This window comes from Apteryx rowi, unplaced genomic scaffold, assembly GCF_003343035.1.
Source record: "Apteryx rowi isolate R43461 unplaced genomic scaffold, aptRow1 scaffold_411, whole genome shotgun sequence".
In the NCBI taxonomy this organism is placed as follows: domain Eukaryota; kingdom Metazoa; phylum Chordata; class Aves; order Apterygiformes; family Apterygidae; genus Apteryx; species Apteryx rowi.
The window spans coordinates 714,319-740,213 of record NW_020450632.1 but is presented as its reverse complement, the minus strand read 5'-3'; the positions used below and the strand labels follow the sequence as shown (position 1 = coordinate 740,213).

At 43.4% G+C, this 25,895-nt stretch overlaps 1 protein-coding gene across 1 annotated transcript; it reads left to right on the top strand.

The window, feature by feature from the left end:
- Nucleotides 1-19,345: 19,345 nt before the first annotated feature.
- On the top strand, nucleotides 19,346-21,110 carry TMEM74 (transmembrane protein 74). The gene has a single exon (XM_026075817.1). The coding sequence runs from the start codon at nucleotides 19,907-19,909 to the stop codon at nucleotides 20,867-20,869; it is 963 nt and encodes a 320-aa protein (XP_025931602.1). The 5' UTR covers nucleotides 19,346-19,906; the 3' UTR covers nucleotides 20,870-21,110.
- Nucleotides 21,111-25,895: the final 4,785 nt, after the last annotated feature.

Below are 25,895 nucleotides of genomic sequence, written 5' to 3'. Positions count from 1 at the left end.
GTGCAAAGCACCTGCTACATAAGGTTGTGTTCACTGTGAAAGAGTCAGAAAAGGACAGGGAAGAAAAAGCAGCTAAGGATAAAAGTCTGTTAATAGTAAGAGTCCAAACGTTCAGACTGTGGCCCTTTTCAGGAAGTATGTAGACAAAATTTGCAGCTGGTTGTTCCCAGCAAGATCTTACATGTGTGTTTTGCACATTTTATCCCAGAACGTATACTGAAATGGGCTTGGGACTTTGCTTATCTGCAACTGATATATCAGTTTATAATGTGAAGAAGCACAATAGCACTCTAGCAGATGGGCATAAGTATACCCATGCCAGAGAAGTAGCATGTGAAACAAGTCTGAATAAGACAAGCATGTAATTTTAAGGCCTATATGTGCCTCTCAATACTCACTGCTCGATTAACATTGAAAGCAAAAGACAGGGTGTAAAACATGCTCTGTCCTCAAATATCTAATGCAATTCAGCTCTTCCAGTGCTATCAAGATTTCCTGTAATACCCAAAGATTCTTTTGATAAACTCCTTAGGCAAACTTTGTTTTTAACTTCCTTGAGGGTTTATTCAGTTCATAGCTAGGTAACATCTATATAACTTAGGCAATTTAGCAAACTTTTTTTGCAGACACRGGCTACTGAGTTGTTGAGTTGTTTTTTTCTATTTGTCCCTAGTCATAGGGAAATATAGATGYAGTCAGATGAAAAACATTCTTGAGAGGTTAAGTGGTAGATGGACTCTGAAGAACCTAAAACCATCTGAAGACTGTCACTTGCAAAGGGATAAACAACTTACCCAGCTAYAGAAAATAATTTTTAGCTTTGACAAATTTGTCTTGTTGTTTTTTACAAAAAAAGTATTTTTCAACAATTTTCTATGATAAAAATGTTTCTCACCCCCCAAAAATCCTTAACCTAACTGTAGTTTTTGTCTAAAGAAACATAAGTATCATTTCTGCTAACCATACCAAGATATTAATTCCATGCAGAAAAAAAATTTAAGTGTATCTCCACATTAATTCCTCAGGTTGTAAAATGTTTTACGGAGGAAATCATGATACAGTTCCCCTACCCCCAAAAATACATTTTCATCTGGAAGAATAAAAAAGGAATGCTGGGACTATTACAGATTCCATTTGGAAATGAAAGTCAGTCAGTCATGCATTTGGATACCATGCCATCAGTCTGAAGGTTTCCAGGAGAGACGTTAAGAATATTCTCTTGGCATCAATGGCAATACATATGAATCATGTCTCATATTTGACTTTGATAAAAGAATTTCATTACCAATTAATTCTATTAAGGCACCAACCCATTTTTTTATTAGTGAATTAAATATTACTAACTTGAAGTCATTACACTTTTCAGGGAAAATCTATTTATAAGCATGCATAAACCTAATTAATTGAAAATGTAATTAAATAGAAGGCAGCTTCTTAAATAAATGGCAGATGCATATTCCCTAGATTAAGTAAACTAAGTAGGAAATGCTTCTCATATACCTTTTCCAAATACTCCCGTATTACTGTTTTGCCTTGACATTCAACACTGAAACTGCGTCATCCCCTGTCAAAAASTAATATTTCAGTCCTGCACAGGAGTGAGAGGAGAGTGCAGTGAATACAGCAGGGCTGCTGGGGTGAGGCAGTGCCAATGGGTTTGATCACAAGCTAGATGCCGCATAAAACAACTAAAGCTCTCATCCTGCAGTAATCTTGGCATAGAGAGAAAGCCGTGCTTGCACCCAAGCCTGTTGGACCCTGTGTTGGCCCATGGACCCTGCAGAGATTTTCTGAGTAACTCTGTGGGCTGAGTCTCCTGTTCCCGCATTGGCTGGGAGTTTGCCCGGGCTCAGCTGGAGGATGGGACAGCTGCCCATGTCTACGCAGCCCCCTGCATGGAAGGGGCACGCTGGCACAGGGACTGGGTCACATACAGCAAAAGTTTTAGCATACAGGGTCAAAAGCCTTCCACCCCCATGTTGTCCTCTGGTTAGGCTTCCCTGCGAGTTCCCCCACACAGCAGAGGGCTCAAATCCACATCCCTAAAATAATTTTAAATGTCAGAGCCCCTTGGGGAGGGACTTTGGGTAATAAACCTCCTATTCGGGCACCAGCAGCAGTCTAGCRATGGCAACATGGCGTTTGCACCAGACAACCATGCCAGGATTTATTTGGATCCTCAGGAGACGCAGCAATTTAAAGAAATGATGTCTGAGAGTGGTGATTAAGGTGGACTTCCCAACTGACAGACCTCTGCTATTTAGTCAGAGGACTGAAAGCACTGAGCCAAAGGCTACCCTACTCTGGTGCTGGGTGTTGGTGTGCGTGGACCTCCCCAGGAGGACCTCCCAGGGCTGAGTAGCACCATCTTCACATCTGACTTCTGCTGTGCTGAGCTGGCCACCTGTAGCCTTAGCTGGGGCTGCCTGCAGCCTACGTGGGTTCCGGCTGTGGCAGGATAATGAATGGTAATGTCATTTCTCAGCCTCCCTCATTATTTGTTYCATCTCCCAATATCTTCACTGACCGTAAACATATACTGAGCACTTAATGAAATCAAAAGGCTATTTATGTGGGGGTCAGCTTTTTGAAACCAGCTGCCTTTAGCTGGCACCAAATCCATCATTAGCTGTCTGATCAAGAGATCTGCCTTTCAGAAGTGCTGAACCATAACAGCTTCTATTAACTTCAGGCCTATATGTGGCAGTATTGTCCAAAAAGTCATATGTATCTCTCAAATCTCTGTAGAGAAGAAACTTTTCCATAAATGACACAATGATACTGCAGAAAAAGCTGCTTATTCTAGAATTATAAATAGAGTCCACAGGCACCAAATTTACTGTTGCTGCAGCATCCCTGACCAAACAGGCCATGGTGTTCTCCAACTGTCATGTCGCTGCAGAATATTTGGGCAGAGATTACATGGGTCACTGTGCAAGAGCTAAAAAGTGACGTGATCATGTCATTTCACACCAGTGTAAGTGAATTTCTAAATGATGCCCCTTCTGATGTGTGTATATGTATACACAAAGACATGGAAATAATTGTATCATATGTTCAAAACAGTGCTGTCATCTAGAATGTTGCTATATATTCAGCTGGTTTGTTCTTTTGTTCTCCATATAAACGCATGTTAAATGTTCCTTTTCCCTGTCTCAGCCTAGTGTTGACTATTACTGTGGATTTCCTCTCCACCTCAAATTCCGTCTCCTTGGCTCTGTCCCCTATATAAAGACCAAGTCTTTCTAACTCATGTGAAACAGCAGAATACAGGAAACCAAGCCCACAAAACAATTCTTCTCCACTTGTTTGGCCAAAAGGCAGCGAGCATCCTCAAGGGCAGGTAGAAGGCAAAGCATAAGTGGAGCTCTGGCTGTCACAGCAGGACAGCACTGAGTCCCGTCCGGTGCATGGAGCCATCCTCAGGGCAGTGACTTCCAGACCTGACAGGGACTGAGGCTAGAGTCACACACTGAAATCAAGGCTAGGCCCACCATGCACCATCTGGACCACAGAGCTCAGGTGAAGCTAGTTCAAATCCTCGCTAACTACCTGTGCCAAGTGTTTCTTATTGATGCTAAAATTTGTGATGCAGCTGAACRGCATGGGACGTGATGCTCAGAGACTAAAACTGAGCCTGCATGTACTCAAGATCCTCAGCCCTTTAGTGGAGAAACAGTGTCTAATGTTACCATACAGAGCTGTTAGGAACACGGCCCCTGTGTCAGAAGTAGCATTTGCAAATACGACATACCAGTATAGAACAACGAGCAAGTAGGCAAATGGTCTCTTCATTTTGCCAAAGCAATATCTTATTTTCTTGTGGTGTCCTGGATTGCTCTTTGCAGTGCAGACGTCATCACTTTTTTAATTTATGCACATGTTCTTATCGCAACAAAATGCAAGATACCCTGTTACTGGTAGGCAAACCCTTCTACCAAGAAGACTTTGTTCTGCACTCACCAGAAGCAAACATATCAGTGGTATAAATGTTCAGCCAATGGATAGATTTTGGAATTAGAAGACAAGCTGAATGGTGGTAGCACTATCAAGACATTTTTATCACTCAAAGTGAATGTCAGCAGCACATGTTCAGTTTTCCATTCTGAACTCATTCAGAGCACCCAGTAACTGAAAAATAAAATCTTCCACTGTGAAAAATATACACATGTCATTGCTGAATTAGAAGCTGGCAATAACAACCCTAGCAGATGTTTTATTTTAAATGCCATTCTATCTTTTGCATGATTAATTTGCCACCTGAAAAAATGTCAACATGAAATTTTCTGGATTAAAAAATATCACCCATTCCAGCTCTAAACAGTAGCATTGACATATCTTCTTAAGTGGAATAACATTCTTTTTCAGATCATAGGCATAAATGTCATTGTAAAAGCTTAAAAAGGATGAGGACAAGTTCATCAAAATCAAAGTTCGTTGGAACCATTGGTTACTTAACAAACAGGAAATAGGCTGATATAACTCAATGGTTGGTGTGAAGCAACTCTGAATTTATATTAATACAGAAGTGGTAGATGTGAATTGTAATTTGTCTGTTAGTCATTGACTTGTTTTTTGGKTTTTTTTCCTGATTTGTCTTCATTACACTAAATAAATTACAAATATAAATCCACACTTTTATCAATAGAATAGAYGATCACAAAAGTGTAACTTGAAATTATTGTGTCCAGAGTGGTCCTGGCATTGGAATGATCACATAACATTAAACTATGCATGCATATTTAATTCTTCATTGTTTCTTTGGGGGAGAAAAATAAAACAAGATGATCTTTTGTGAAATGCTTACAGGTCTGGAAGTCAAATGTAGGAAGGAGCAAGCAGCGCTTGAGGGTCTGGGTAAGGGTGGAGTGAACATCAAAGTTATAGTTCCTTTCTACAACATATTGACCCTATCAGCAATCATAAGAATTGCTTCATTCTCCCCTTCTTAACCATTATCTCATTTCTGCTGAACTGAGGTGTTTCCAGCTAGCAGAATCTCAGTTATTGCCCTGGGTKATTTTCTGTACCATCAGTTAGGCTCAGGTGAGGTTTTGAACATGGAGTCCTGGTTCTGTTGAATCACCATTGCCATAGGTCTGGTGGCCTCTCTTCTCTTCCATAAGGGGAAAGGGCTCTTACTATCCATGCAGATCCAGGGATGGACACTTCTCTGCAGCATGTAAAGGTGCTCTTGGCTATTCAATGCTCATTCTCTAGGTAGGGTTTTCTCTGGGTCTTTTCAAGCCAGGTGCTGCACATGTATACCTTCATATCTGGCTTTTGCCTGACCTCAAAATCACATGTTGTGCTAGAGGGCTGTGTTTTGTTATGCATAAAAAGTACATTGCTTTTTCTGCTTAGGATTTACCATCTATGAGAAGACAGTCACAGTTAAGGTAGATATTTTGTGGAAATTTTTTTTAGCTTTTGCATAGGAGGCCAGCATGACAGTTTGCCAGATGACTTATGCTGCTAGTTCCTCTTTATTGGAAAATCAACTCGCTCCATTAAATAAGGTAGTATTTATTTATTCCAGTTTTAAAATTCCATGCTGCAGAATTCCCAGTTAGCACTGTAAATGCCCCTGACAAGAATTTAAAAGCACAATAAAGAAACAGTTCCTACAAACAAAACAGCAGCAGCAGATTTTTCTTCATAGTTATTTAAACCTTCTGCTGTAATAATTCTCCTCTCCTAGGTAAAATGCTTTGGTCTTTTATTACATCAACCCACCAGGCAGGTAAAAATCAATCAAGTGCAAGTTTTGTTTTCTCCCTATCTGATCAAGGAAATAATTTAGGAATCTTCAAGGAGAAAGATATATCTTTGCTTTGAGATGAGGGTATAAGCTCATTCTGGCACTTGGTCAGAATGGCAGGGGATGCTATTGAGGCCTCAGGCATGTCTCAGTCTCTTGCATCACTGGTTAAATTAATCTTTTGGTTTTACAGCCTCTAAATTTCCCCCAGCTATTCAGACAACGATAATCATTTTGACACTTGATTACAAGAATTTGTTTGGGGAGCACTTTTTACCTTAAGCAAAAGAGATCTCTAGTATGAATATGATCTTTTAGCTACTTAAATCTGTTTTCTAAAACCACTGAAATATTTTTAGCAAATCAAGGTAGGCTCTCAGAGTGGGATTCAGTACTTAAACATGGATGTCCAGTGCCATTTTAGATGTTTTAGGGTATTATACCTGGCTGTTGTTCTAGACAGTCGGTGTTCTGGTGTTGTATTTGCCAGTCTGACATGGAYGTCTCACATGCTGTTGGGTATCTGAAACACTAGATACCTTTATTTAGATACCTGAATGATTCACTCTGTTCTTTTTCCTAATATCATTTTTAAGATATTTAAACAGAGAAGTTATTTTAGCTATGCATCTCTGCATTATTATTCTCTTGCTTCTGCTCTGGATAGTATTATTTCACTTTCTTTTCAGACTATCTCTCTGTGAAGAGTAGAAAAGTGGTTACGGTTCTCCAGTGGAATTGTAACTAGAGGGCAGTTACAATTCCACTTTCTAACAAAATGTGTCCTCCTCAACAATATCAAAACACAGGTATTCCTCCTTGGAGAAAAGAAATTATTTTTAAACATCAAAAGAGCCCAATTAAAATAATTTTTTCAGTGTCCAAGAGACTTGAAAGATTTATATAGGGACTACACTCTTAGTATCTACCTAAATATATGATGATCATTCCTGAAAACTTCTATGGAAAATCACTGTTTAAATTATTCCTCAAAATTCTTGACATCTCATGTCACAGAATACCTAAATGTAAACTCATGTCACAGAATACCTAAAAAAGCATTGCCCAAAATGAAGAATTCAAGGGTAGTGGCTTAACTTTATACTGAAGTTCTTTTCACTTTGCAGTTCTAGAAATCCAGTCCTGCCATGCATAAAGGCTGACTTTAACAAGCTACATCTCTTCAGACAATATTCATTTAACCCCATGGACTCAAGAGCAGCTTTACTTAGCAGCAATTTTTCACAATGACAAATTTATCCTCAGAAGAAGAATGGATAGATGTTACGCAGAGTAGACTGGTAGAGGAGACCAAGAAGTCCACTTGGTTCTCTCTACTTTCTAGTGATTTAGTATTGTTTGTACAGTTAAATTCAGTTGCTGAAAATAAGTTAAAATTTCTTCAGTAAATGCTGTTAGAATGGGCCCCAGAAACAGAAGTTAAATCAAGGTGTTATTTTGCTGCAGCCGAAGTTTCAAACAGAATGTAGGAGAATGAGCAGGTATTTGGCATTACCTCCAGACTAGTAGGAATAAGGCGTTCACATTTCTAGAAATGCATAAATCACCCTTGTAAGACCTGCATGTAAATGTATGCATGCTTACCATGAACAGCAATATTCATGATTTAACATTAGCTACAACAAACTACATTCATAATTCATAYTTCCCAAGAATCATTTTCAACATTTTCTTACATATTCTTGACAGAAATAAGCTGCAAGATGAATGTGTGTTTTCAGTATTTCTTGATTAAATCACCATTTGTCCATATCTATAGAAAATTTCAGAAAAAGCTTCAGCATGGCCTTGGAAGTAAGTAAGTTTTATAAAGTACTGAAACATTATAATATATTTTTATAACTAAAAGGAGCAATTTTCAATTTTAGCTATAGTAAAAAATCAAGGTCTAATGATGTAAGTAGAAAAACTATCATTAAACAGAAATATAATTTAGTATAGAACAAAATATTTCCTATAAAGTTTAATTTCTAGGCCCATATCCAAAAGACACCTTAAAAATGTAAATACAGTGAGATTATACATATGCTAGCAGCTATACATGTGTTTGAAATCCTTGTCTAAGTGACAACCTCCATCCTTTAATAGTCACATCTCCAAAATTACATCTGTACAGCTGTGTACAAAATTCACATACACTCATTTTTGTTATAACTGTAATAAAAAACAATGCAAATTCATAGTTTCATGCAACTTTGTGAGAGTATTGATCACACTTCTTATTAATTGCCTTCTTCACCCTGCAATATGCAGAATAAGGAGGTCCATGAGGTCAGAAGGGTCATGAGGTCCATGAGGTCAGAGGTCAGACTCATGAATATGAGTCTAGAGATCAAAGGAGTTGGGTAACTGCCCTCTTTCACCCATCCACATACCCATCCTTTAGAGTGGGATGTGGACGATGAGGTGGGTCAGGAATACAAACCAGAAAATTGTCCYGAGGAGTTTAAAGTCTCAGTGGATGGCAGTGGTCAGGACACAAGTCCTTGATCAACAAAATATAATCAATATGAAGCAGTGAAACAGGTTTAATACTACTATTTCTTACCTGTATTTGAAGGACTCCGGAGGAGCTGACACACATCCCTTTCACCATTGAGCTGGTCTCTTAATCAGAATGATGCTTCAGATACTGGACCAAAATAGACTGAGTTCAGCAAAAAACAGTCTGTCTTGTAGTGGTGGCTCAGAGAACAAATGAAAACATTCCTCCATCTCAGGCCTAAGGTAGTATTCAACATATGAGGGAAGAGTGGAAGAAGCAGAGCAGACAGAACAAGAAAGACCAATGAAGCTTGAGAAAGAGACGACAAGGTATGAGAGAGAGGAACAGAAATCTCCCCACTCTAGACCAGACAGGGTTTTCAGAGTCTTACTGATAAGGAAGCAGGCTAGCATCTTTTAAACAAGACTGTTACACTAAACCCACTGAAAATCAAAGACAACTGGTCACTTAGGGTGGGATTAATCTAAATGCACCTGTCTACAGTGAAAATGCCAGTGTGTGCCAAAGTCAATCTGAACAACAATTATAGTCAATAGAGTGTAGTGCAAGATTCACGTCATCCTAAATGAAATGCCTACATTTGGTCATCTTAAACTCTTTAGACTGAATCAACTTGATAGTTGCTCATGACAATGGAGGCCAAGATGGCTGGTTCAGATGTCAAGGTCTATGTTGCCTATCTCCAGATTTAGTTAATCCCAAACCTGACTCTATTGGCTCCACTTGAATAATCACAGTGAAACAGATTACTTTTGATGTTGAGTGTTAGAGCAAGTCAGAGAAAAATCCAGACTTAGGAATACATGGTCAGAAATTTGGAATAGGAAGAAGAAGTCAGACTTGGCAACAGTGTTCTGAATAGAATGAAAATACCCAAGGAGAAACATCTGGAGGCCAGAGGAACACCTTGTACTAATCCACAGAATACATTTCATGGCTTTTAGCATGCTAAGTAGACACAATGTCATTTTTCAAGCTCAAATAATGTTAGGAATAAAATTAGATTTTCTCCTGAACACTCATTGTCTTGATGCCTGAAGTGCATTCCTAAATTTAGACCTCACCATAGATGTTGTACTTATTAAATTATTTAACTAATGATGTTTCTAGGCAGGACAGAGTAAAGAAACAACTTTATAATAAGCTAAATATCTGAAGCAAGGCCTTTTCTTCCACTGCCCCAAGCATCTGGCCATTTAGGGGAGCAATTCACTTTAAGCACAGATGTTGCCTCATGTAGCAGTGTTAGCATCATTTACTCACATTGAATGAGTTAGCACCTGTTCACAACGGGAGACATATGTTCCATACGCCTTTGGTTTCACGCTTTCAGAATTATGGTCTGCTTCCTTCTCCTCCAGCATAAAAAGTGTGTCATTTCTGTTTTAACTAGGAGTTGTGCTTTTATTCCAAGATCTGAACATCTATTAAAACATTAATAAAAGTATTACAGAATTTGTGTGAGGAAGGGAAAGGATGAGATGAATTTTAGCAGTGGACAGAGAACTTCATTCCAGATGTGAAAAGTACTCTGTCAAATTGAAACTGACGATACAAATTTCAGCAGACAAGAAGAATATGTTGAAATTTGCCCAAGATAAAAGGAATAAAATCTTTCATAATGACAAGCATCCACTGATTTCTTTTGTCATCAAAAAATGGGGATTTTAATGCTCCTGATTTAAAAATATAACATGAAAAACAGATGATGAAGCAGATCAATTATTAAAAAGTGACAGTATTTCTCAAAGCTGCAAAATAATGGAAGTCAAACACTCCACATATACTTTGTCTTCCAACACTTCACCAGGCAGGCAGAGGACTCAGTCTTCAGTGTAATCATATGTTTTATTACCTTCTGCTGCTCAGATAGCAAAAGGGGTGGTTACATTGCAAACAGGCAGTTAAATTCCTATATTATGTGCATTATGACAGAAGGAGACTCATCTCCTTGTTTCATCCTCAAAAGTGATCTTGACTGTTTGATTTGTGGGAATGAATTCCATCATTAAGAATACATACAAGTTTTACTTCATCTGCTGTCACTACCCTTTCTTGCTATCTCTACTTAAAGAAAACAATATTATTCTAAATTAATAAAATTAATAAATTAATAAAACTATCCATAGAATTTTTAAAATATTTCTTTCTCACTCTAAATTTATTTTTTATAAATCTGTGGTAGATGCTCTATGTTAAGCCTTTGGAAGTATAACCATGGGTAAGTTCTTTTTCTTTTTTTTTCTGGTATGATTATGCCTCCATAATGTGAATGTGAAGAAATTGCTCATCTTTCCTTTCATTTTTTATTTTCCATATTAATTAAAAACTTGTCCAGATGGCACTGTACAAATGTCTTTCATGTGGATTTCTGGCTTTGAAATGCATCTACCCACCTCAAAATTCAGCATTTCCGTCTGCTTGGGAAAATAGCTCTCCATGGTTCATTTTATGTATAGTATTGTGTGGGGGAGAGAGTATGTCACTTGGAATAGGAGAAGGGAAGATTTCTCTCCAGATCTCCCACGCTCCATGAAAATCTCCATACAGCTATATGTTTATGCATATGTTTGGTACATATAGATAGATGCCTCAGAAGAAAGAGTAACAGAATAATGCATATTATCTTAATATAATGCCTATATATAAAATTTAGCTAGGTGATTAATGAGAGCAGAAAACAGTAGCACCAATGTATTTCACATCCCTAGGCAAATGATTAAACCAGTTTAAAACCCCACTCAAGAAGTGCAAGAAAACCAGATGCCCTTAGCCGGTCAGATTTCCCCACTCATGAAGACTCTGAGAAAGTGTGCAAATCTTTATTCAGGGAAAGAGAAAACGGCAATAAATTTAACAACACACAGTAACAGCAAATTCCCTGCCCTTGCTTGCTCGTTCTTCAATGCCACTCATCCATGTCTATCTGCAGGTCTCTTGGTGTTTGCAGTGCTCAGCAAAAAGTGTGATCAGTTTGGCCAGGAGCTGCCCTGTCCTCCCCAGCACAGTGACTCCCCTTCACAGAGGTGCTGCCTGGGCCCTTGAATCACCACAGTCTTCTCGTATGCAAGGTGGGTGAGYTGCTGTCCTCTGCACAACACTCACTAGAGGACTCCAGTGATGACTGCACCCATTAAGGCCTCGTGCTATTGTATTTCTTGCCAAAGGACCTTCTTTGCRTCATTGTCTCTTATAGTGCGATCCTCATCGAAATGGAAAGAGCATTCAGGACTATTTAATAAAGACCTGCTTGCCTAGGAATGAGGTCTTTGCCACAAGTAAAAATCACCTTTTCAAGAGCCAACCACTCTGCAAAACCTAGCCTGCCTGTGGTGAGTCCCCAGTGGTTATCAGAGGAACTGCTGGTAATTAGTTAATGTAACCTAAGTCCTCTGTGGCCCTGCTTTCTATTTTTCACCAATAGATGGGAGAGAGACCTCTTTGCTTCCTTGGATGGATGGATAGATAGACATATGTATGTAGTTATCACAAACAAATATTAATTTCCCATACATAAGGTTATGAGCTTTTCAACTGCTCAAAGAAGCATGTGCTTTTCTTTGCATTGCGCCTACAGTCCTGTCAGTATGTAGTAGATTTCACCATCATTGCGGTTTTACTGCATTCATACCATAGTAGCCAGATAAAAATGACACTAATGTGTCAGAGGACAAAACTGTACAACACTTGCTTTAGCAGCATGTGAATCTCTAAGACTTCTTCTGTTTGCCAAAGAGCTAATGCAGTGTGCTATGCCTGTCTGAATATACACTTTCAAAGTACATAGCAATTAAAAACTCTAGGAGAGTTGGTTTAATATAGCGGATGATGTCATATTTCATTACACACTTCCTCACTAAAGAAAAACAAAACCATCAGGCCATTTTTTTTTATTTTCCTCTATCGACTCCAGATATCTTTCCATTAAGAWGGTGTTTTTCCCTCCTCTAAAGCTATCAAAGAAGGAGAGCAAACAGAAAGTCCTTAGGAACGTGAACAGTGGCTATGTGACAAGAAAAAGAACGTTAACGGCCTTAACCTTATCTGATGCATTACATGTTTACTGCTGAGTGGGTGTTTTGTCTGCAGTGCCTGCCACTGATTTCAATAGAAGTCTTGTTTAAAAACCTCAAGTTGCATTTTCAAAATTCCGGGGACATGCTGGACTTTAAAGGTTTGACTGTTCAAAAAGATGAAAAACTTTTCCTTTTACTTTCACTCTGATCACACCCACTTGGAAACCAGACAAACAAGAGCATTGGACTTCGGAGGGGAAAATCCCTAGACAGATGGTCTAGCTTGTTCATGTGGCCCCATGAAGGATTTCTCCTTGCAATATATTTTCTAGTGCTTTGTTCAATCTAGCTTTCAATATTTGAACAAGAAATGTTGCCCTTTGTACCTATCAGATCTCACTGTCAGAGCCTGTATTACTGCAATGAGACTTACATTTCCCCTTGTTCCCCTTTTAGGCTGTTCTACCCCACCATATAAATTTTTCTCATTCCTTGAAGGAAGCATCCTCTCACGGAAACTCATTGCTATCAAGAGACAGGGGCTAAGGCAGTGGAAGGCAATGAGAAATCCTGGTCTATTTTTAAGTTGAGTACAAAAATCCTAGTGATTTAGATGGGGCCAGGACTAGACACATGGGCAAGGCTTTGCTCAGCACAGAAATTCAGCATGATATTCAGTGTAATAGACTGGGGGAGAGAGAAAGAGAAAGAAGTGTAGCTCTGCTTTGTGCCCTCTTTAATCCTCACTGTTCTGGGGGGCTGAAGAGGCCTCAGGTGCTATTTAAGATACGGAGATCACCATCAGCAGTCAGTACAGACTGCAGCAGTCCTCTGAATCTCCACAGAGGTGCCTTTCTGGCATATCTTGCTCTGATGCCATGACTTATGAGATTAATACAGCTCTATGGCTCCATTCCTCATGCCTATAGCCCTCTCTCATCTGGGCATGTAGATTTTAGTTCCCTAGTAACTCATGCCTTGCCCTTTTCAGTTAGCTACAGAGAGTGGAGGGAGGAACAGGGCTCTAGTCTCTATTTTTAGCCTTGATTTTGGTGCTAACATGTTGTCTGGCTTGTAACAAATTACACAGATTCCCCATGTTTCAATTTCTTCACCTTTAAAATGAAAATAATAGTCTCAGGTTTTTAATGTATTTTGAAACTTGTGGACAAAAAGCACTACCAAGAGAAGGCATTTTATTATTCTGATATACACTGTCCTTTTTATACAGGCTCATTCAATAAATTATAAGCATTACCTCCCTAATGTGAACAACTTTGTTGTTGTTAAAAGTACTCTTCAACACTTTGCTGGTAATATAGAACCTCCATCTACTATTCCTGATAATTTCTATAAAACCTCATTCTGTCACCAGCAATATATATTCTACTGAAGGCTGCATGTCCTTGGCTTGTCAGAAACTGCAGTCTTCACTTTCTTCTTTCACCCATAGTTTTATATGTAGTACAACAGGCATAAGTAATTTCTGTTTCCAGATCTAACATAAAGAAAAATCACCAATTTATGGGACAAGCTATTATTTCCTCTTGTAATGTCCCACTCTCTTTTTTCTGCATTATTGTCTGTCTTTTAAATCCCTTGCTTAAAAGTTCCGTGGTGTTTTCTTTATTTCTCTCCTAAGCAGCCTCTGTTTTTCAGGTTGGCTTCCCTGCAGGCTAGTCTATCATCTTATTTTACCTTTACTTTCCTCCATTCCATATTCTCTATTTTGCAGTCTGTGCTGGACATCTGTTTCATTAAAAGTCCCAGATTTTATTTGTGATTATTGGAGGTGAATCACTGTTTTTCCATGTAACTGTGCAGGAAAGTGGCAAGCATAACCATCCGGGAGAGTGTCTGGAGAATGTAATCGCAGGAACCATTAGCATGCACGACATCTGGCACTCAGAGCGGGCATAGTGCACATGGGCCTCGTGGTGCGTCTACGTGCAAGGCTGCAGACCCCCCATCCATGGAGCCACCTGGATGCAAGCACATCCCTTATCCCCTTAGGTGTGGCCATGGGTGGAAATGAGAGGACATTTTGGCTCTTGCCAGGGTGAGTGACAGCACAGTATAGGGTCCTGCAGAAGGCACCACGGGATGCAGCTCTCACCTGCACAGAGGCATGCACAGAGTGCAGGAGACTCCTCCACTACCGCAGGTGTCCAATGGTCATCCCTTGGGCTGGGTGCCCAGCAATGTCCACGTCAGACRCGCCAAGGCCTAGCTCAGCAACAGCTCTGCATCTCATCTGCGCCAGGCTGCTGAGAAAGAGCTGCGAGGCAGTCGGTGGGACAGTGAGGAAGGAAAAAACACAGTCAGAGTGGGACTGCTAAGATGGGGATCAGYAGGAGCTCAGGGATTCGAGACAGAAATTGCCAACAGGGACTAGCATGAGCTCCTAAAGGAATAAAACAAGGAGGCTGGTGAGGGTGACCAGTGTCGCCTGGGCTAGTTGGACTCTGTCAGGTCGCTGGCTCAAGATGTCAGTGTGGGCAGAGCCGGTGGGAGATGGCAGCCCAGCGACACCCAGATCTGGCCGGGGAGCCACCGAGGCCGGGTGTCCCCTCCCCATCGGTGCCTGGGAGGCCAGAGAAGGCTCCTCAGGTGCTACACCAGGGCGGTGAGCTTAGCCTGACAGCTCATTATATCCTACCTTTCCTGCAGGTTAGCCCAAACTGTGATTTCACATACTCAGACATGGGAAGCAGAAGCATTTTGCAAGGATTTAATCTTCACTTGACAATTCTGGTATGACTTGTCAAACATCTCCTTATTCTTCATCTCTCTGTAAATTTATTTACTTAGTGTGTCTTTTATTAATGCACAATGGATGTGCATTAATAAGGCAACCAGAGTAGAAATAAATTGCTTTTCTGTCTACTTTTGCTTTATAAATCAATAGATCTGCGACAGTAACGTTTTAAACATATAGAAATGCTAGATATTTCTTTTCATAGAGAGATGTCCAAATATTTGCTTGCTATCCTCAGAATACTTATATTCTCTAAGCAAAAGATTATATCACTTTTTTCTTTTCCACTTTATATAACAATTTTGCTTTGCCTCTTCATTCACTCTACTGTCCTTGTTATTTTTCACAGTCCTGTACACAGGTCCATATATTTTTTTCTAGATTTTAAAATTTCCTGCAACCCCTTGTTACTGGCTCCCTACCCAATTTACTCTACACAGTAATTTGATGTGCCATGTATTACTATGTGCACAGTAAATATGAAGTGCAAATGGAAAATGTATGCAATAGTCTGTCTATATTCTCTAAATATATTATAGTCTGAGCCACATTGGCCAGAGCGCACCTTATCTTCAAAGCTATGCAGTCCAGGACGTCTTCAGCACTTGCACAGAGACCACTGGAAACTCGAGGCCCCATGACAGGCACAGGGCACAGGGCAAGGGATAGCGATTGAAGACAGCAAACACAAGAGCACTGAAACTCCACGTATGTGTTATTAAGCTGAAAGTCAAGAATAAAAAGAAGAAAAGTGTTTGGGGGAATGCTCCACTGACAAACAAGAAAAGTTCCTGGACTGGTAAGGGCAAGAAGAATATTTATACACGCCTCCTCCATTAGCCCATGATGGGGCGCGCCATTCAGAGAACTGCTTTAATCAGGGCTGGTCAGGCTTTCAGCAAGCCTGCAAATACACAGGTGGTTAGATGGAGTGAAACCACTTTTAGAACCTCACGAGTTCCTACCAGTCTCATACAGAGCATAGCTCACACGGAATGAGATGCCTTATACATCTTGTTCTTATACATCTAGTTCAGATAGTCATTTACAACTGGGTCAACTGAAGGAAAGTTTCCAAGCAAGTCTAGAGCGCAGTTCAGATTTATATGCAAACTGAGACACCTTAATCAGTCTACTGTCACATCCCATACTACCACTGCATCACTACCATACTCCTGCTCAGGCGATGAAAGGATTCTATGATGTGGTAGGCTGCAACAGAGAGGACAAGACTCATCGACCTTGACAGTCTACTCCAGTCTTTTATTCCTGTCCCATTGTGTGTCCATCACTCCAGTTTTTAGCTCTGTGTAGCCATTTTTATTGCGACAAATGTTCTTACTTCCTGCCCCTGCTGGATTAATCTTTTCACCAGCTGTATTTGTGTTTGCAGAGTATGTGTTGCTGTGCATTCATCTTACCACCTCCACGCCTCAGAACTTTGGCAACAGTCACTTACATTCTCTAAACAAAAATGCTGTTAACTATTTGCATCCAAAGTAAGAAAAAGAAATATCAATATTATGGGTTGTGACTAGACCATGATTTTGCACTATAAAGTGCAAATCTGTCTGTGCACTGTAAGTGGAAAACAAGGGACAGCATCACCTGGGAAGACATATAAGAAAGGACAGTCTTTGGCCTGACAGACTCATGACTCCCTCTCTGTTTGCTCCTCTCTTTATGGGATTGTAATTATTAGCAACAAATTAATATACATTCTCATCGCAAGCTGGCACATAATGGGGAGCAAGATGTTTGTGTACGGGTAAATAACAAGTAACTAAGGTTTAGCAAGTATTCAAGAACACATGCTGTAGTTCCTGGGTTTTAGAAGATCTATGACACTTCCACTGGTTGTGCACTAACAACCTCCTGTCTTTGCATCAGCCACCGGAAAGAAGCATGTCTGCCCCAGGCCTTGGCAGGGAGCGCTGGGGTCCAGGAGAGGGGCTTGCTTTCTTCTGGGCTGCATGGCTAGGGCTGAACATCAGGTTTTGTCCTGTCAGGCCCTTAACTGAGGCTTGTCTATCAGACATGGCAGGTGCAACCGGTGGTGTTAGCCAGCCAATATCTGTATATTCCAATCCTGACACTTCCCAAATGGAAATGTACAATTGTCTTATAAAGAGTTTGCTTCTGTGTTTGCTTTTGCTTTAAGTCTTTGAACAATTTACAAATAGGGGGTTTTGTTTCTTTGATCAGGTTTTATTTGCTTCTTTATATTTATGTTCTATTTCAAAAAGGGCATCGTTAAGAAAAGCTCCAAGGACAGTCTGTGCTGTTTTCCCCAATCCATAATTTTCTCCTAACAATTCTTCTTCAAAGAACAAATAATACAGCATTCAAGGCATTGAAATTGTACTCTGCTAATGGAAACATTGCCTGGAGCTGCTTCCAAACTGGTCCAAACGAATCCATAGCATTGAGCAATCTGTGAGATGGGGACTAGGGGAAAGATTCTTCCATGGGAGTCCCCTGATATTGCTGTGTCCTGACAGGTAATTTTCACATTCATGGGAGTTATCACCACAAAGACCTGAATCTTGTGATGGGTGTTTCAGGTCTAAGCAGTAGCAGTCTTCAAAATTTTGACTTTTTTGGTCTAGTATAGCATTTCAGAACTGGTAAAGAGTCATCGTACGGAATACCCTGTTCACTGATGCCAGGACTACTCCTTATCACCTCTGTCCTTCTCCCTCCTGCCTGCTTGCTTCCCTCCCAGTTTTGCTTTCAGTCTTGTATCGCTGCTTTCTTACCCGACAGCTGTGCAGGCAGGTGCTGCTCACTTCAGCTCTGCATGGGCATCCTCCTTTTTGCTCTACATAAAAGCCCCTTCCTCCTTGCTCTTTGCCTCCTCAGTAGCGTAGTAGGTCCCCAGTAGCACTATATCCATCTGTAATGGATCTCTTCAGTTCTTTTTTTTTTATTTTCACATCCTAATTAATCACTTTAGAGAAAGCACTGGCAAAACAAGTCAGCAAAGGTTTATACAAATTGGCCATTCAATTTATTATGCATTTTTATCAACAGTATTTTTAACAATCATTTATGCCTGTCACAGAACGTGCATAACCAGGGCAAGAAGAGCCTGGAATCAACTCCTGAGATCTTCCTGTTAAGTTTTGCGGTATTGAGAATGTGTCTGCAAGTCCGAGCTCAGGGAGTTCCGCAATCATTTGAGGGTTTCATTTAATTATTCTATGCAGTAAGTCGCTAGCTCTCGTGATTATGGCAAAAAGCTTGGATGGTGGTCAACCTGAACCTAGACACCAAACCCACCTCACAAGGCTTTCTTTATTGAAGCTCATCCCTAAATCAAARKGKGGGGGGGGGGGGGGGGGGGGCGGGGCGGACTGGCAAGTTTTGAACCCTGGCAGCGGGCCCGAGGAGGAAGCGGGTCCGCCAGCAGCGAGTCCCGGCGGAGCGGAGCCTTCAGCCTCGCCGGCCTCCGGGAGGAGAAGGGGCGGCTGCTGCAGCGGTGCGGCCGCCGGCCGCCTCCGGACTACAACTCCCAGCGTGCCGCGCGGCGCCGCCGCCGCCGCCGGCACAGCCCGCCCGGCTCGGCTCCGCTCCGCTCCGCTCCGCTCCGCTCCGCTCCGCTCCGCTCGGCGCTGCCCGCGGGGCGCCGGCGGCGACCGCGGGAGGCGGAGGTAAGGGCGAGGCGCGCGCGGGGCGCTGCGCGGGGGCTGCGCGGGCGCTGCGCGGCGGCAGGTGCGCCCCCGCGGAGGGGTGCGCGCGTGCGTGCGCGCGCGCGGGGGCTGACCTGCGGGGCGGCGGGGTGCCGGCGCTGTGCGTGCGGCCTGCGCCTCCGCGGGCTGAGGGGGGTCGCGCTTCGCAAGGCGGCGGATTCCCCCCGCGGATCTGCAAGGAGCGTGAGTGAGCATTGTCTGCGATCGATCACATGTAATTTGCGTGATCGGGATGGCTCGCATGATGCGTATGAACGCACATGCATTTATGTGCATGTGAGGCATTCACTGGACTGCGGACTTTTCTTAATGACACAGGGTATTTGGCTTCGAGAGCGGACAGCGGGTGTAGTACTGAATTAATTGCAGAGGAGAAGTAATACTCGTCTTTGAGTCACCAGTCTTTGAGGCATAATTTCATTCCAAAAGCTCTTAATCAAACTGGAGATCCGCTATAGGAAAGCACTGCTTTTCCATAGGATTATCAGATTTCCACCAGAGCATACAGATCGTGGATTACTGAGCTACATGGGATTTGCGTGTTGCTTTCTAATTAGTCTGTGAATCTGAGTTTAAAATTCTTAATTTGGGGAATAAAAAGTTACTTGCTTCTAAAAGAACAGATAGYTCTGTTCTCTGACATTTTACACAGTTATTCTGGTTATCCTATGTTCTGTAGATGTCTTACTGTCTTAATTGGATATTGGTGTCAAAGGTTGATTAGACTCCCTAATAGATTTTTGATCTGCAAGAGGATTGCAGCTTTTAGTGCGTGGTTAAAACAACCGTGTTTGCCGCCTSCCCTTGAACAGTTGAGAGGAAGACTGATGTATTAAATTTATGTTATCTCCTCTTTGGTTTGTTAATGTATCATCATGAGGTTGTCAGATTTGGTTTTTGTTGTTGTTGGCTTTTTTTTTCCTTTTCCTCTGCTATTTTATTTGCAGACTGAAAAGAAATGAATGTCAGAGGGGATTTGTTTAATCATTTAACAGCTGACACAAGCCATGTCCCTGACAAAACACTGGTGAAGGAGTAGAAGATTTCTGGGATACAGCGTCACCTGCACCGGGATGCCACTTCAGCACGTCGGGGGTGCCGTTTGCAGCGGGACGCTGTAGCCTGGAGCGGGGCCTCGCGGGGGAGCGCTCGATGGCGTGCATGGAGCTGCTCTACCTCGCCAAGGAGAGCGGGCAGGCCGCGCTGGGCACCGGCGGCGGCTGGGGTTTGCGCCCCCCTCCCCGCGAGCCGCAGCTGCAGCAGCGTGACGGGGGCAACGTGCACACGAGAGCAGCCACTGCCGGGGCAGCCCTGTGCTGCGAAAGGCAGGGCAAGTCCTCGCCAAAGGCGGCCGCCGCTGAGCCCACCCCGGCACCCCTTCCCTCCCCTCCGGGYGCCTCTTCCCAGGAATACCCCACCGCCCCCAGCAGCTCCCAGCCCTGCTCCCAGCCCGATCGCTTGACTAGGGAGGAGGAGGCAGGGAAGAAGAAAGCCTGCTGCTGCGCCCAGGAACTCGAGACGTCGTTTACCTACGTGGATGAAAATGTGAACCTGGAGCATGCAAGAAGTCCCCCCGCTCCTCCGAGCAGCGGCTGCCAGGATCCCCCTCCCCAGCAGGACTCTTGCAGGGAGCTCCTGCCTGCGTGGGGTCATGATTCCCCGTCCCTGGTCTCCGAGGAAGATGACGCCGCCTCAGAAGCGGCTTCGGGGAAGTCTGTAGACTACGGGTTCATTAGTGCCATTTTGTTCCTGGTTAGCGGCATTTTGCTGGTGATTATTTCCTACGTGGTGCCCAGAGACGTGACTGTGGATCCCAACACGGTGGCCGCCAGGGAGATGGAGAGACTGGAGAACGAGAGTGCCCGGATTGGGGCTCACTTGGATCGATGCGTTATCGCCGGGTTGTGTCTCTTGACCCTGGGGGGGGTGGTGTTGTCCAGCCTGCTCATGATGTCCATGTGGAAAGGGGAGCTGTACCGGAGGAGCAGGTTCGCATCCTCCAAGGAGTCTGCAAAGCTGTATGGGTCCTTCAATTTCAGGATGAAGTCTGGCGCAAATGATAACATGTTAGAGCTATCATTAGTTGAGGAAGACGTGCTTGCCATAGATAATTAGTATGGTCATGACTTTTAAGGCAGCATATCTACAGGAAAATATGTTTCATTAAAGAAAACAGATGCAGCTTAAGATAGCTGGTGATGCAGTTTATTTGTCTGACAAGAATGTTTTTTTTCTTAAGCTCTACAACCGAATGTTTGCAGTAAATGAGCACTTGTTGTAAAGGGAAAACATGCCAGAGAAAATGCAGTCAATATACAATGATGAAAACCACTGAATAAAAAGAGATTGGTGATAAGTAGGTTCCTCAGATGCTCCTTTATCAGAATATAAAATATTCCTTCAGTTTCTTGCCTGTATAATTTTCTTATTACTCCCATATAAAGCAGGAACATCCTTGCCACTTTGGAAGCTGTTAATTGTTGCAGCCTACAGAAGGTTTATTAACAGCCTACTTGGTATCATGTTAAGAAGCAGGACCAATAATCAAATAGCAAGACTGACATTTAATTAAGACACTTAATTAATTTAATTTAATTTTAAGATGACCCCTTCTCCAGTATGAGAGCTAAGAAAAAAAAAATGAACACGACTTGGTCATCACTTAGCACAGCTCTCCCGTATTTTGAAACAATGGTGCAATCAGTGATGATTATTTAAAATATAAAATAAGGGTCAAAGGGCAGGGGACCATATGGCTCATGGTACTGGTAGGAGACAAAAGGCTCCTTCAGCTTGAGATCAGTGATTCCATTTCAATTCAGATTAGCAATGACTGATAATCATTAACTTCTGATAGCTATAGTGGCCCATATAAAAGAAGTTTAGTTCCTACCGGGCGGATGTCTTGGCATGAAAACTGCCATAACTTGAGTTAACTGATCTCCTGTTTGGAGTCTCAGAAGACTCGAGGACTGAAAAAGCGAGAGGCTGCAGACACTGAACACTCCTCCTTCAGTGCAGATGCCAAAAGAAATTCAAGCTCAGCTGCGGGGCTTTGCTTACACCAGGGCTGTTTGCATCACACTGGTCCTTTTGAAACTTCAGTGCTATCTCCCCAGGCTGTCAGCCTTCTCACAGCCCAAAAGGAAAGGTCAAAACAGAGCTTTTGGGGTGCTTTCATTAAAAAACAATTTAYGTTAAAAAGTTAAATAAGCAGTCAGGAAATACAAAGGCTAAATATCAGGCAGTCAGACAGGCTGACGTGGGTCTCAGTGTAGTGGATGGCCGAGGGTACATGTTGCTATTGGTCATAGTTATGTGGCACAGTAGCCAAAACCTCTGCCATTGGTGGTATTTACTTTAGTTTCAGCCGGTTTCTGTGGAGCATTAAAGCTGTGTTTTTGTGGTGCTGGGAAAACAACAAGGATTGTTGTATGTATTAATGTCATTTCTTACTGAATGGTGGTGGTTTATATATGTTATGTATATATATACATGTGCATCCTATCCTCTGGCAGAGCTGAATATCAGGGAAGAGCTGTGTCTGTACAGACCTCGGCTTAACAGAAACACGCGGTTCACTGCCACGGCGCTGTCAGTCACGAGCTAAGTCTGAAATACCCGGAACATCAAGTGTTTTGAAACAGGCCTGTTTCCAGCTGCAACGCCCCCGAGATGCCTGAGGAGAGGTCTCGGGGGGCAGGGGGGGTCGGCGTTACCCGCCTTGGCGGCGGSGGCGGGAAGGGCTGGATGCAGGCAGCGAGCGCCCGGGGGCTCCGGCAGCGAGCGGGCTCCCCGCACTCGCGCGGCACCGCGCGGCGAAGGAGGAGCTGCGTGTCCAGCCCCGCGAGGCCCCGTGCCCAGCCCTCGYGCCGCGTGGGCTGTGTCTCTCCCCTGCGCGCTCCGGCTTCGTCTGCCCCGCGTCGTCGGGGGCTGCTTCCGGGAGCTGCACGGGGGGAAGCGCGGGGTCCTGGCGAGGACCGGGACCGGGCGCTGCTCTGCCTCGGTGCCTCTTCCTGGCCCTGCCGAGGAGACGCTGCTTCCCGCCTTAGGTGTCCGCCTGCCGCCTCGGCTCGGCGTTACGGGACTGTGAGCACGCTCGGCGACAGCAGCTCCCGGCGGCCAGCACGTGGCATCCGTCGCCCTTGGAAGCGTCAGCAGCAGTGCAGGATCACGTTTCTAAGACGATCGACCGCGTGGAGCAGCTGCCGCGAGTGAGGAGACGCGCTCCTCCCGCCGCCGCCAGCAAGGGACCTTGGCGGCCGTGCCGCACCGTGCCTCGCGTCTGCGCGATGAAAGCGCTCGCAGGCTGGGCCCTGGCGGGAATCGCTGCGCTCCCTCTTTTCCCTTACGCAGCAGGAGCTCTCAAACGGAGCCTGGCGGTTTGGAGAGCCGTTATTTTTATTTTTTAATGATACATATGCAGAAAATTGGAGTACGTTCCATAATCACAGCAAGATGACAGCTAAAGCTGTAAAGATCACAGATTTCTTGTAGGAGCCATGGCACGCCTTAATGCTGGTTATTAGCACTAGAAAAGAGAACGTTGCCCAGACTGTCGGTATATTATTATTAAGTGAGAAGTTTTCTGACACTTTGTAAAATGCCTGTCACAGATCATGGGCCTGCGACATTTAAATGAACCTTCAAATGTTCCCTGAACATTTTAACAAAACCTAAGTCAACATACTAGTCTAAGTATGCAGTGCAGAAGTGTGAGGAATGCAAATTTTTAAGTAAGAGAACTAACACAGTTTCTTTATTGTGGTGTTAATGTGTGCTACAGAAGAGGTGAAGGAAGGCTTTCCGAGGAAAGAACACAGGAGCTGAGCAAGTAAAAACTCTCAGGACATTTCTCTGATCACCAAACAATATACCTTTACAAATTATAAGACTATATGGGTTGGTGATGTGATATAAAACCACTGAACTCTCAGGTTTTAATGATGTACAGTGTGATAGAAACCAAAACAGTTGTCTAATGGTTGATTGTGGAAAATGAATGTATTAGTCCACTGCTGGTGGATGAGTGTTTGCGTCATTTCAGTCACAGTAGGCAGTACCAAAGGCTGAGGCCAAGGGAGGTTAGTTGCCCTCTCATACACCTTATCAATTTGATTTCCTCTGCTCAAAATTTAAATGCTTTAAGGGTGCAAGCATGAGGAAAATCATTTTTTCATTGCCTGTGCTAACCGTGTTGCATGGATTGATGGAGAGCTTCATTCTGTGGGCATGTCAGTTTGTGGGTGTAGCGGTGGGTTTTAGGTACCTCCTGCAGTAACTTGGAGACATGTTGTGATTTGTGCCAGAGGAGGAACAGCTCATTACCGACTAACCCAAATAGCAAAACATGACACTTTCCCGTTTTCTACCTCATGATGTGTCTAACTGGCTAGCTGGGTGCCAGGCTGTGGAGCCCAGGCTCCACCTTATCATCCTCTGTCTTTCCCTCAACTTGGCCAGACTCAGGGCGTGGGTGGCCCCGTCCAGGTGGCAGGAGCTCCCTGCTCCTCCTCGGTGCCGCAGCCTGGCCCGGGGGCGAGGATCCACCCCAAAGAGCCGCAGGCAGAAATTAGTATTGCAGCTCAGCCCCGACTGTTACAATAGCTCCGTGCTGACTGTGGTGTTCACGGTTTGTTTTCCTTGACCGGAAATTTGTGACCAAGGCTGGCCATTTGGAAACTACCTAAAGCCTACTGTGGACTATCACCAAAAAACAGGCCCATCGCAACACGCTGCACAGACCCGTTACGGCTGTTGGTATCCAGCCTTTGTCTCCAGGGACAGCCAGCCTTACTTTGTCACTGCCATCCTCTGAAGCCAGACCTGCAGCAGAAAAATTTAAAACTCTCCCCTAGGAAGCTATGCTGGGTTGTTGCTGTTTTAAATATGTTTACAGTTTTTTAATCTTTGTAATTCTTTTAAAAATCTGTCCCTAATGAGCATAATGTTTACCAACTTGGACAGTAACTGATTTAATCTTGTAAAACTCTTTTTTGACCTATTAAAGGGCAAAATGTAACATAACGGTTCATTGTGAGCTTTTCGATAGTGCATCTGATGCCTTATTATAATAGTAATAGTATTCTGTACAGGTAAAAAATAAAAATCTAGAAAGCTGAGTTCTGTCATCATAGCTGTCTTTTCTCTTTGCTGAGCTGCTTATTGTAAGAGTTTTCTCTTCCTTTCACCTATCAGTACATATCTGGTTCATGTATCAATAACTGTCTGGTTACATAGCAGCTTCTTCTCTTTACAGAGGGCATGATCTCTCATTATTCAAGTTGCAGGGAGTTGTGTCCAGGCCTTCACCGAACCAGGACTGAATTCAGAGCGGAGACTACGGTTGCAGCTGGACATGGACTTGGAGGTTGCCCCTTAGCTTGCCCAGTTACTTACCCCCACATCCCCGCTGGCTATTACTGCCCTGTACTTGCGGTTCCTTCCCATTCAGAAAGTGAGGAATAACTCCACCTAACCCAGGATATTACCAAAAGAAAACAAAAAAGGAGGGGGGGGCGGAGTGGATTAGTAGGCAGGTATGAGAGGAGGTGCTGTGGTGGGGAGGTGGGCAATGGGCACCTGTCCATGATGGCCATCAACATTACAGCTGCATTGCCCCATCCTTACTCCTCTCCTGGATCAGCCACAGAGCGGCCACAGGAGAGAGGCAGCCAGGAACGGCATTTGCTGTGCGGAGCCATCTCAGCTTGCTGGTCAGAAACATCTGGAAAAGATGTAGAAGGAGAATCCTCCTCTTCAATGACGTGTTTGGTGCTGCTCCTCCCGAGCTAAGGTAAGCAAGCAAAGCGCTGGACCCAGGGCAGCAAAGGGGAGCTGCTAGTGTGTGTACCTGCCCGTTGGGTGCGCATCGCTGAATCAGGCCCTCAGGGAAGTCGAGGAAGGACCACCTAGCCTGAAACCTCCTCAAGGTTTCATACGAACCATGTCATAGCCTCCCTGGGCCTGCATGTTTCAGGCAGCAGCGATCTGGAGGCTTACAGCTGAGCAGGAGTTTTGAGGATCTGTGGTTTCCTTCTGTTTTTTTCTTTTTTTTCCCCCAAATGGCCAGTATGCGTCAGTTAAGCATCCTAACCACCTTTGACAACCTCTATTCCCATCCAAATGTGATAGGAATATA